We start from the raw sequence: 12,710 nt of genomic DNA, 5'->3' as shown, positions 1-12,710 counted from the left end.
GAATTTGCTCTTTCCGATCATCCCTACACCTAACCTAACCCCCCAAACTCTGAAACTCACTTGTAGATGATAAAACTCCTCCTAACTGGCTAGTGGAACTCTCTTCCTCTTTGCTGGAGGCAGTAGATGTAACCGGAGAGGAACAGTGGTGATTTTTTTGATCCATGACATACTTTATTGGGGAAGATTTTTTCTGACTAGAATTATTGTCATTTAAAAAGTCATTGCTTTGGTTTGTATACAAACATTGGAATCACATCTTACGCATTCTCCCCAAACCTGTTCTTATCCAATTTGCTCAATATTGTTTAAAGAGAACCTGTACTGAGTAAAAATATTTAAAATAAACACATGAGGTAGCTTCAAATGAACATTACATAGTTACCTTGCCATCAGTTCCTCTCAGAAGCTCACCATTTTCTTCTGACAATAATCCCTTCCAATTCTGACAATATTTTGGCAGATCTGAAATATATCAGCTGCTGTCAGTAAAATATTAGTTGCTGTCAGTTATAGTAGCTGAGAGGAAAACTGATGTACCAGGAGAAAGACACTGAGGAGTAGACTACATGGAAGGTAAGTATGACTTGTGTATGCTTATTTTGACTTTTAATTTTCAGTTCAGGTTTTCTTTAAGTTTTCATTTTTTTATTACATAGTACCTGTACTGTATACTACCATATAATATTATAATACTATAGAATAGAAACTAAAAACTAGGCCACCCAATTAAAATTAGACACCAACAAATACAGAGCCTAATATAAACCTAACAAAAGTTAAACCTTCAGTATATTTAAGACATTTTTTCTATAAATAATAAATCATACATATACCTACATGGACACATTGTACACTAAATATATTTAAAATAACACAGTTATGTATTTATATAACAAATATTTAGTGTGCCTTCTTTATACTATACTATGCATTACAAACTATGTCACCTTTTTATTCTCTATACCTACCTAACTTTTTAGTATGCCCTATGTATAATTATATGTGTTATGTATTTCAGGTCATGTCACCAACAAGCTATATCCAACTAAATGTACACTATATAGCCAACATCTATATTGTCTTGTCACTTAACTGTCCCTCAGAGGAGCTCGCAATCTAATCCCTACCATAGTCCTAGACTCCTATGTCTATGTACGTATCTTAGTCTAGGGCCAATGTAGTGTACTGTATATATCTAGGGTAAATTTAGGAGGAGGCCAATGAACTTATCTGTTTTGGGGATGTGGGAAGAAACTGGAGTGCCAAGAGGAAACCAACGCAGACACGTGGAGAACATACAAACTCCTTGCAGATAGGACCTTGGCTGGGACTCAAACCGGGGACCCATCGCTGCAAGGTGACATTGTTAACCACTATGTCACTGTGCTGCCTACCCTACACTACATACACTATTCTTGATGTATATTTATATCCTATATGCTTTGCACTTCATCTCCTATACACATACTATACCTAATTAACTATGTACTATACTCCGTGCAGGTTTAAATATATTTTATATAACATGCTACATCACCTGTATATTGTTTATACCCTTGTATACTGCCTTGTCTATACATATATATTATGCACTACATCATGTATATATACTAATTAAATATTAATCTTAACCGCGCTCACAGTCTGGTGAGAAAAGAGGGGTATGAATGTTAATGTCACCATCCAATGCAAAAGTTCTAGATACCAGGCAAACACCAGGTTGATACTGTCCAGATCAGAGCATAACCACCATCTTCATCTCAGACCATCACGATTTTGCACATAGGAGATAAAGAGAAGAAATTCATAGCGTAACCAATTGCATAAAGGTATCACCACCACCAACCAGTGTATGCACGGGAACGCTTCCACCTTACTCCACTGTGCAGGGTCACACCCCCCCCTTGTGCGCCCGCACTCACCCAGCAATCCTCCTATATATCCGGAGGTAAGATGTTACGGCTTTTTGGAGGGTAAGTAGGCGTCACAAAAACTTGCAGGTCTGTAAACTCATTTATTTCAGGAGCAAAGTTGCTCCTGAAATAAATGAGTTTACAGACCTGCAAGTTTTTGCGACGCCTACTTACCCTCCAAAAAGCCGTAACATCTTACCTCCGGATATATAGGAGGATTGCTGGGTGAGTGCGGGCGCACAAGGGGGGGTGTGACCTGCACAGTGGAGTAAGGTGGAAGCGTTCCCGTGCATACACTGGTTGGTGGTGGTGATACCTTTATGCAATTGGTTACGCTATGAATTTCTTCTCTTTATCTCCTATGTGCAAAATCGTGATGGTCTGAGATGAAGATGGTGGTTATGCTCTGATCTGGACAGTATCAACCTGGTGTTTGCCTGGTATCTGGAACTTTTGCATTGGATGGTGACATTAACATTCATACCCCTCTTTTCTCACCAGACTGTGAGCGCGGTTAAGATTAATATTGGATTTTTGATTGCATTAATACAGGTGCTATTAACCAGCGCACCACGATTCAATTTGTTTAGAGTTAGTCTCCATTAGCGCACTGTTTTTGCCTTTATATATACTAATTAGACTTTACTATATAGTATGGTCAATGTGTGTGTATATATATTGTGTGTGTGTATATATACTGTGTGTGTGAATATATACTGTGTGTGTGTATGTGTGTGCGTGCGTGTGTGTGTGTGTGTGTGTGTGTTTACCATAATTCCCTGTGATCTTGCACAATTACACCCACCCTAAGCACCGCTTCAGTATAGAATAGAAAAGATTACATCTCCAGGTATTTCAGAGGTTATTTTGAAGGAGAGGTGTTTTTATCTTATTTTATTGTTTTGACTCTTGAGCTTTTGTCATTTTCCCTATAAAAAGAGAATTACAAGTTTTGCAAGGTTAGAGTAGGACTCACTGGATAGGGGTCATTGTGGCAGTGAGCCTAAATGCATTTAACAATGTTGTAAAGCTCAACCAAGAGTCTCTGCTATTTTTATTTCTAGCTGTGTGTTGCAGCCCCTTGAACCCTTTAATTTGTATATTATTGTGTGGAGATTAGGGATTCCACAGCTGCATGCATTATATGTGTTTATACCTATGTAAAATATATATTACATGCTATATATTACATTACCCATATTACCCATTTATTATCCATACCTAGGTATAATCTAAATATATGCTTTTACTATAAAATGTACTGTATATGCACATACATATCCATTCACGTGCAGTTAGTTTTTGTTATTTTTCAGCATCACTCGGCCTGCACTTTAATGATGTTTTTAAATTATGGCAACTTTGCTTCATTACTTCAGTGCTCATCTCTGCACATCTCTTTAAGTATATTATCCTGAGTATAAACTTTGCAAATTCTATCCAGTTCATGCTAATTAATGCTTAATTTATAGTAGAGCTATAGACATTTTACACAAAATATAATAATTTTATGCCACTGTAAATTTGTTTGATCTTCTTTAATTTCTTACAACATTAACCATGTTATAGTGTTTGTCTGCAATAAAAATGACCTACATTAACAAGGTGCATCAAGGCGTATAAATTCAGCAATACATAAATCTGTAACAAAGTAAGTTTTTGATATAGTATCATCCTAAATAGACCTTTGTTTGCAATTTGTAGTACTGCATTGCCTGAAGGGAACAGAGAGAATAAAGAAGCTGTGATTTGTTCTCATGGCTGTATGTGGATCAAAAGCTGTACTACTTCCTTGTGTTTTATTTGAATGTAATTAGCACGCTTGTGTGCTTAGGCTGGTAGTTGCTGTCTAAGACTGTCCATTGAACATTGCATCTGAGAAGTGAGATTTTCTTCTTGAGCAGAAAATTGAATAACAACCTGCAAAAGGGCATTGCAAGGTTAATATAGTTAGCATTATAAAGGAAGGCCTCCATCACAAAATAATGCATGTGTAATTTACATTAAAAAGCAAAACATTATGCCATACTTGGATAAACATTTGAATATACACCCCCAAAATGTACATTTTTATTACTACTGTATATAAAGCATTAATATAGACCACTAGAATGCAGTGGCAAAAATTACATTCATATCTATGGAAAACTAAGTAGTTTATTTAAAATGGTGCAATTAAATATTCCCCATTAAATTTACAATTACACAGAATGCTGATCATCACTGTCAGTTTTGCATCCTCTCTACATTTACATTTGTCATTGTCATATTTATAAAAGGGTGATCAGTGTGATCTCTTCAGTATAGATCGCCATGAAACATTTACCACTTTGAAAGTGGATAATCCTGTTGGCTCCAGTGGGTAAGGGTAGATCAAGGATGCCCCCCCCAAACACACACACACACACACACACACACACACACACACACACACACACACACACACACACACACACACACACACACACACACACACACACACATCATTTTGCCACATTTAGCATAGATTGCCACATTTAAATGCTGTAGTCGAGATTAATGGAGAATGTTTCTGAACAATCAAACTGATCCCCATTTCCAGTCTGAGTCTTCTTTCAAGTGAATGCAATTTTAAATTGCCATGTTGGCCTAATTAAGGTATGCAATTAAAGTACTGATTTCTACCTGATTTCTGATCCCTCTCTAAAGTAAACTTGTGTGGATAGACACTCACCGGTCAGGTAAAATATGTATAACAAAGCAGGAAGAAACACACACAACACACACACACAACCTCAGGAGAATTGTCATATCATTCCATTCAGTAAATATCAGAATACTATTCCAAGGAATAAACATCAACCCAGAATATTGATAGAAAAACATCTGTCCCATGAACTTTAAAGTGAACCTGTAATGCAAAAAAGGTTACTTAAGTAAGCAGAACTTCATAAGTAAGCAGAACTTCATACAACACTATGAATGCACTTTATGGTTTGTGCCTCCCTGTTCCTCATTAGCAAAGTGGAGTACTTATTGGTGCCAAATTCTGTGCAAAGCTGACCGCCAAGCGACTAGGGCTGCCCCCCTCTACCGATCTATGCCTACATTGTAACATCACAAACTAACAGGTTTGTCCAATCAGACAGTGAGGGAAAGGTTGCAAGGAGTAAAATATCACATTGTAGGTGGGTGGAAACAGCAACTGTATTCAGGTCAAGAGCCAGGAACTATCAAAATATCAGAGGATCAGAACATGAATTGCACTGGTTGTAAGTACATTCTGAGAACTACACAGAGTTTTGCTTACTTTTATAACTTTATCTTCAAAATATAAGCACTTTAAGAAACCTATTGGTAACTCTTTCCTCAAAAACTTGAATTTGCCATTGAGCCACTGAGGAGTGGGTACCTGCTCTCTGTGATAGAGCATAAGCTTTATTAAAAATGGAAGTTAGCAGAATTGAGTAAATAGATACGTAATGGATCCAAAGTACCAAGTTTGCACGTTTTTGAGCAGATCCATACGTGACACAATGAACTAAGGTCCAGCCTGCTGAAAAACGTAATGTTTCATAGTTATTTGGGTTGAAAAAAAACATACATCCATCGAGTTCAACCAGAAAATAAAGTAAAAACAAGGAACACCAAGAGCCCCAATAGTGTAATATGTACTGGTAAATGGTTACTAGATAGAGTAAATATTAATACTCACAAACCAGGGTTACCGTTAGGCAACCACTGTAAAAGCAGGTGGGGAGACACACAAGTAAAGACAGTCAAAATATTCTATTTATGAACTCCAAATATGCAACGCGTTTCCCCGGTTTGATCCCGCTTCATTAGGCAATAACAATGGAGCAATAGCATATGTGGTCAGTAGAAGAGCCAGGCTATTGCTCCGTTGTTATTGCCTGATGAAGCGGGATCAAACCTGCAAAACGTGTTGCATATTTGGAGTTCATAAATAAAATATATTGACTGTCTTTACTACAGTCATTGAATTTGTTTTTTTGAGCTAATTTAGCTTCCTATTATCCTTTTGGCGCCTCTGTTTTTCTGCAGAAAATAAAGTAGAACACCAGCCTGCTCCCTCACATATCCGTGTTGATCCAGAGGAAAGTGAAAAACCCTTACAAGGCATGGTCCAATTAGACCCAAAAGGAAAAAAAAATCCTTACCGACTCCAGATGGCAATCAGCTAAAAACCCTGGACACCACTGGGCATTACCTAGTAATTGCAGCCATGAATGTCTTTCAACGCAAGGAAAGCATCTAAGCCTCCTTTAAATGCAGATATAGAATATGCCATAACTACTTTCTGTGGCAATGCATTTCACATTTTAATCACACTTACTTACTGTGATGAACCCTTTCCTAAATAAATGGCTAAAACACTTTTCCTCCATGTGCAGATCTTGTCCCCTAGTTCTCTGCAAAAGCCTAGGGACAAAAAGCTCATCTACCAAGCTTTTATGGGTCCATCCGAAAATGGCGCAGGGAGAAAAATGGCGCACCGTTCTGCCGATAAATGTATCATAAAACGCTATTTACCGTTTTAATGTAAATACAATAAAACAGTAAATTTCGTTTTATGCTACATTGATTGCAGAGCGGTGCGCCATGATAAACATGCAGGGCTGGGGGAGAGAGGCAGCGGGAGACTAGAGGGCATAGGCAGCGGATGTATGCAGAAGCATACGTTACCTTATCCTGGGCCAGTGATCGCTCCTTCCCTCCGCTCCTTCCATTCGTTTGCTGTAGTCCCGCAGCCGGCCAATCAGCATGCGGAGACTGAAGCCACATGGTGATTGGCCGGCTGCAGGACTACAGTAAACGAATGGAAGAAGTGCAGGAGCGGAGGGAAGGAGCGATCGGCGGCCGGGACAAGGTAACGTATGCTTCTGCACACATCCTCCCCGCTGCCTATGCCCTCCAGTGTCCGCTGACTCTCTCCTCCCCCGACCCCCGCTGCATTCTTGAACAATTATAACGCTATTTAGCGTTATAAGTGTAAGGCACACTGCCTGCGCCATTTTTTAACACTTATAACGCTAAATAGCGTTATATAATGTAAGTCTATGGGGCGCCCTTTTTATTCCCCTGGCGCTGTGCGCCATTATTAACTGTCACGCATCTACCAAGCTTTTATATTGTCCTCTGGTGTATTTATACATGTTAATTAGATCTCCTCTAATGCGCCTTTTCTCCAGACTAAATAAACCCAGTTTATCTAACCTTTCTCGGTAAGTGAGACCTTCCATCTCTCGTATCAATTTAGTTGCTCCTGCTCTAAAACTGCAATATTTTTCCTGTAATGTGGTACCCAGAACTGAATTTCATATTCCAGATGTGGCTTTACTAGAGAGTTGAACAGGGGCAATATTATGCTAACATCTCTCAGTTTTTATTACCCTTTTAATGCACCGCAAATTTGTATTGGCTTTAGCTGCAGTGGCTTGGAAATGAATACAATTATTTAACTTGTTGTCGATGAGTACTCCTAAGTTCTTCTCCAAGTTTGATGTCCCCATCTGTATCCCGTTTATTTTGTATGGTGCTAGACCATTGGTATGAACAAAATGCATGACTTTACATTTTTCAACATTGAATTTCATCTGCCAAACGTTGTTGAACAAATTACATTTTTGAACGTCAATGTTTGTAAATCTTCCTCTGCACTGAAGAATAAAATATGTTCTTCTTTATATATTTACTCTCCAATGCCTTATACAAAATGTAAAAATATAGATGTTCTCAATTCAGTGATTAAATTCCCTAAGTCTGCTCATTAAACAACACACAATACACTTGTGTATGATTTCTAGGCATCCTTTGACTATGCCTTACTTAATTAGATAGCAGAGTATCACTTCTGCAGTAACAGGTAATTGCCTGACACTTTAAAGTAAAAAAGGAAAAAGAAAAACTGCAATCCAGTAGATATGTGCCACTTATACTCCAAAATTCTAATTAGCTTCTTAAACATTCACTTTCAGAAGTTATGTGCATTATCTTTCATCTTTAGCATGCACATTGTAATCTTGTCTTGGAAGGTAATTAACTTGATTTAAAGAAAAATTATAATTGAAAATGAACATTGCTAGAATAAAATACCAGAAAAATGTCTATTTTTATATCATAGTAGTTAAAGTTGATTTTTCTACCATCTTTCATTTTGAAAAAAGTTTTCTTGTCTGTGAATCATTAGATAGGGCATGGGGATTCTAAGACCATGTGTGTAGATCTTAAAAATGTGGGATGCAGTAAAAATCTGAATCACACATATTAAATGAACCATGTTTTTGGTTTAGCTCTCTCATGTGACACAAAGATAGGCAAGACAAAACTGGATGAAGGCAAAGTACCAGCTAAGGCAGAAATAGATAGCAGAAGAATTCCCTTCTTGAACAACGAGAGCAACTGCCAGTCAACACTGACCAGACTCAAGTGGTGTTACTTGGGCAGTGCTGCTTGGCCATTAGTTCTGCAATGGACTTTTAGTGATTTATGGAGCAGCTTTGGTAAGGAAGACATACATTTGCATTAGGGGGATATTGTTGTGTCATTACAGACACTTCTATTAGTGGAATAAGTCGCATCAAGCATCCTCTGCTATTAAGCAAGAAAGAGTGGATGCTAATAATATTTACATTATATAAAAAAAAATTACATAAAAATGACTTACTGTTCCTTCCAACTTTTTAAGCAGGAAGTTTTGAGTCAGGATAATACCACTTATTGGCTAACTTAAAAAGAAAAATAATAAGTTTACTATGTTTCTTTTTAAGTTAGCCAATAAATGGTATCATTCCAATTCAAAACGTCCTACCTTAACTGATTGCTAACATGGTACAATACTTTGAAAAGGTTCTGTAATTAAGATTAATAATGGTTGCTCTTACATTTCAGACAATAATGCCTGTGTTAGTATACACAATTAACAAAGCATTGCAGTGTTATTTTGGAAAAATGTCTCATGTTTATGAAGTTTAACCTTGTGAAACCCCATGTATCCTTATTCAGAAGAAGGAAGAACTACAAGGGCAAAATGTTGTACCTGACTAGATAGTGATAACTTTCTTGCTTAATATAAAATATTAAGCTTATAGATATAAACATAGATGGATAGATATAGAAAATTGCCATAAATGTTTCCTGTGATGATATATTTCATATCTTAAAGGACAACTGAAGTAAGAGGGATATGGAGGCTGCCATATTTGTTTCATTTTAAGCAGTTCCAGTTGCCTGGCTATCCTGTTGATCTTCTGCCCCTAGTGCTTTTAGCCATAGACCCTGAACAAGCATGCAGTAGATCAGGTGTTTCTGACATTATTGTCAAATCTGACAAGATTAGCTGCATGCTAATTTCTGGTGAGATTAAGACACTACTGCAGCCAAATAGATAGACAGGGCTGCAAGGCAACTGATATTATTTAAATGGCAACTGAAGCAAGAGGGATATGGAGGCTGTCATATTTATTTCCTTTTACACAATACCAGTTGCCTGGGCTATCCTGCTAATCCTCTACCTCTAATAGAGATGTCGCGAACCTCCAATTTTTGGTTCGTGAACCCTGTTCGCGAACTTCCGTGGAAGGTTTGGTTCAAAGAAAAGTTCGCGAACCACAATAGACTTCAATGGGGAGGCGAACGTAAAAATTTAGAAAAATTTCTACCGTCTTGAAAAATGATAGAAAACATGTTTCAAGGGATCTAATAGCTGGAGGAAGACATGATTAAGGGAAATACACATCAAAAGTCCCAGGCACAAATCTAGATTTCACATAAACTCCTATTTTAAGGTCATAAATCTCATTCAATGTTCAATTACAGGCCTACACTGCTTTACAACATCAGGCAGTGTATCTCTCCCTCTCTTTCCCCTCACTCCCTCCTGGGTCTCATCTTCCAGGGAATTGTAGAATTTCAAAAGCCAGCTTATATACCTTGGTCGGGAATTGAACCCAGGTCTTGGCCAGGAATTGAACCCAGGTCTGAGTGCTTGGTAGTCAGCTCTCTTAACCGCTATACCACCACCAACACTACATGCTGAAGGCAGCCTAGCATGTACCATTATGACATATCCTAGAGAAAAATGAGCTTGCATAAAGATTTGTAGGCTTTTAAAAGCCAGCTTACATACCTTGGCTGGGAATTGAACCCAGGTCTTGGCCGGGAATTGAATCCAGGTCTAAGTGCTTGGTAGTTTTTAAGGTTTTAAGCTAAAAATTCAATGGCATCAACGGACACCAGCAGAATTTCACAAGCAATTTCGGAATTCTGCCGGATTGAAAAAGCAATTCCGTTCCGACCAAATGGAATGGAATGACCAATTTCCACGCAAAATTGCGGAAAATACAATTCCGCGGAAAGCGGTGACCATCCCTACTAGAGAGAGAGAGAGAGAGATGAATCTACATGGCTATCTGGGCTTCTATCTGGGCTTCTCTTCGGACAACTGTTGAACACAAAAGGCAAGGCCATGCCTGGGTGGGGTTGAACCACCAACCTTTTAGTTATCGTAATGGTACATGCTAGGCTGCCTTCAGCATGTAGTGTTGGTGGTGGTATAGCGGTTAAGAGAGCTGACTACCAAGCACTCAGACCTGGGTTCAATTCCCGGCCAAGACCTGGGTTCAATTCCCGGCCAAGGTATGTAAGCTGGCTTTTGAAATTCTACAATTCCCTGGAAGATGAGACCCTCCTCCCTCCGGGAGGAGGGAGTGAGGGAGGAAGGAAAGTAATCACAATTAGCTAGGAACAAGCCTATAAGAGCCTAACTAAACTCTCCCTAGCAGAGTCTGTAAGCAGCTGTCCCTTAACTAATTAGTGCAGGCAGACTAGTAAGTAAAACGGCACAAGGACCTTGCCTTTTATAAGGGGGGTGGGGCTCCAAGAGTGAGTGCAGTCTGATTGGTAACAATGTGCCTGCTGACTGTGATGTAGAGGGTCAAAGTTCTGCTCAATAGAGCATTATGGGGTGAATCGAACTTCCGGGAAAGTTCGCCTTCACAGGCGAAAAGAAATAAATATGGCAGCCTCCAAATATTTCTTACTTCAGTTGTCCTTTAAAACGAAATAAATATGACAGCCTCCAAACTGTATACTTCTTGGTTTAGGTTCTCTTTAAAGTGAACCTCCAGACTAAAAATCGACTCAGCAGTGCTGAAAAGGCCTGGTGTTTCTTCAACAGTTTCACAGCACCAGAACTTTGTTTCTCTTATACAAGCCTCATTTTTAGCTGCACAGAAGAAAACTGCCCGGGCATTTTTCCCCTGATGCTGTGCAAAGCATGATGGGATTTCTGATGTTGTTGTTCTCGTTCTGCTGTTTTGGTTCAATTTGTTTTTTTTACATTTTGAATTTGACATTTAAAGCCTAGCACGTGCAGCTGGGAGGGGTTATCAGGACACAGGACAGTTGGAACTGTGTCTCATGCTCCCTGTCACCTCCTTTCAACCAAAAAGGTGGCTGACCCCATGACAAAGATGGCAGCCCCCATGAATCACAAACATTTGCCTGTTCTTTTAAAACAGAGTGGGTAAAAAATGATATTACCTATCTATTCTAATTAACATAACTAATGTAACTTAATGACAATATGTTTGTTTAGGCTGAAGTTCCCCTTTAACTACTCTTACTGTGAAGAAGTTGTCCCTTGAACAGACCTATAGATACATTTCTAATTTGCCAAGCTTTTTTATTATCCCATGCATGTATTTATATGTGGTAATCAAATCACCCCTAAAAATGTCTCACTTTTAAGTTAAATAAGTTTAGTCTACCCCTTGATAGATCTCTCATCATTTTCAGGGCCGTTTCTAGACTTTTTTGCCACCTGAAGAAAGCACACTTTTAAGGATGCACCCCCCCTCCCTTTCCCTAGAAAAAAACAAAACAAAACAAAAAACAAACTGCAACTTTACATTAATGTTGAATACCACATCTTGTAATGTGAGAGATAATTAGAGCAGATGCTAGGAGTTGTTCAATATTTGAGGATTTGAAGGGGCAGAGTCAGAGGGAACAGGGTCAGGGAGGACAGTTTGAGATGTGTCCCAGGGAAGGTGACATAGGGAAGGTGACCAGCTCAGTTTTATTCAGGTGGAATTACAAGTGCCTGTCAGTTATCTGTGATTGATGTGATGACTGAAAGACAGTATAAATCTTTTTGAAGGATAGAGGAAGAAAAGTCTGGGTCAGAATGGTAGAAGTGGGTGTCATCGGCTAACAAATAATACTGTGTGCCAAAGGAAGATATGTGTTTGCAATTTTGCATGGCTGGCTGGTGAATGCTGACAGTCACAGACCTCAGACACTGCGGTGGCACCTGGCTGGCCTGGCTTGCTTAGCTATACAATCACTCACCCCCACCTCCTGCTGCACCATGTGTTCAAACTTCTGAACCTGGCTGACACCGCCATGCCTGCTGCTCTCCCTGTGACCATGGGCCTCCCCTCCTTTAGCAGTGGTGGTTCCTCCTCATTGCTTCTGTGCTGCCAGCTGCTGTGCTGGAGCTAGTCTTCCTCTGTTAATGGCAGACAGGGTGGGGGCCACGCATCTCTGTAATTAGCTGCACTTCCTCTTCTAGCCCAGCACCCCACCTAGGAAGAAGCCACCCTGAATCCAGTGATTCAGGCCAATTCATGCAAGATCCAGCCCTGACCCTTTTTAATGGTTAGATGCACATTTTTGTACTTATTCAAATAAATCATTGTCCTTCTACAAGTATGGACTGTATTCATATTTCATATTCCATCTTTACAAGTAGTTATACATGGTAAAAGTATATTATTTCTCTCTTTACAC

General features: G+C 39.0%; 1 protein-coding gene across 3 annotated transcripts in view; it reads right to left on the bottom strand.

The window, feature by feature from the left end:
• Nucleotides 1–2,468: 2,468 nt before the first annotated feature.
• The window catches only part of ABCA13 (ATP binding cassette subfamily A member 13), a 770,386-nt gene continuing 760,144 nt past the window's right edge, over nucleotides 2,469–12,710 (bottom strand). For 2 of the 3 annotated variants that reach the window (XM_068236514.1, XM_068236515.1), the window contains exon 61: nucleotides 2,469–3,836. In XM_068236514.1, the coding sequence (XP_068092615.1) occupies nucleotides 3,747–3,836 (90 nt within the window). In that variant the 3' untranslated portion in view covers nucleotides 2,469–3,746. The remainder of the gene's footprint in view (nucleotides 3,837–12,710) is intronic. The other variant, XM_068236516.1, reaches the window with a different exon arrangement.

The sequence above is a fragment of the Hyperolius riggenbachi genome, chromosome 5, assembly GCF_040937935.1.
Source record: "Hyperolius riggenbachi isolate aHypRig1 chromosome 5, aHypRig1.pri, whole genome shotgun sequence".
In the NCBI taxonomy this organism is placed as follows: domain Eukaryota; kingdom Metazoa; phylum Chordata; class Amphibia; order Anura; family Hyperoliidae; genus Hyperolius; species Hyperolius riggenbachi.
Note: the sequence above shows the minus strand (reverse complement) of the source record. Positions and strands in the feature narration are given on the sequence as shown.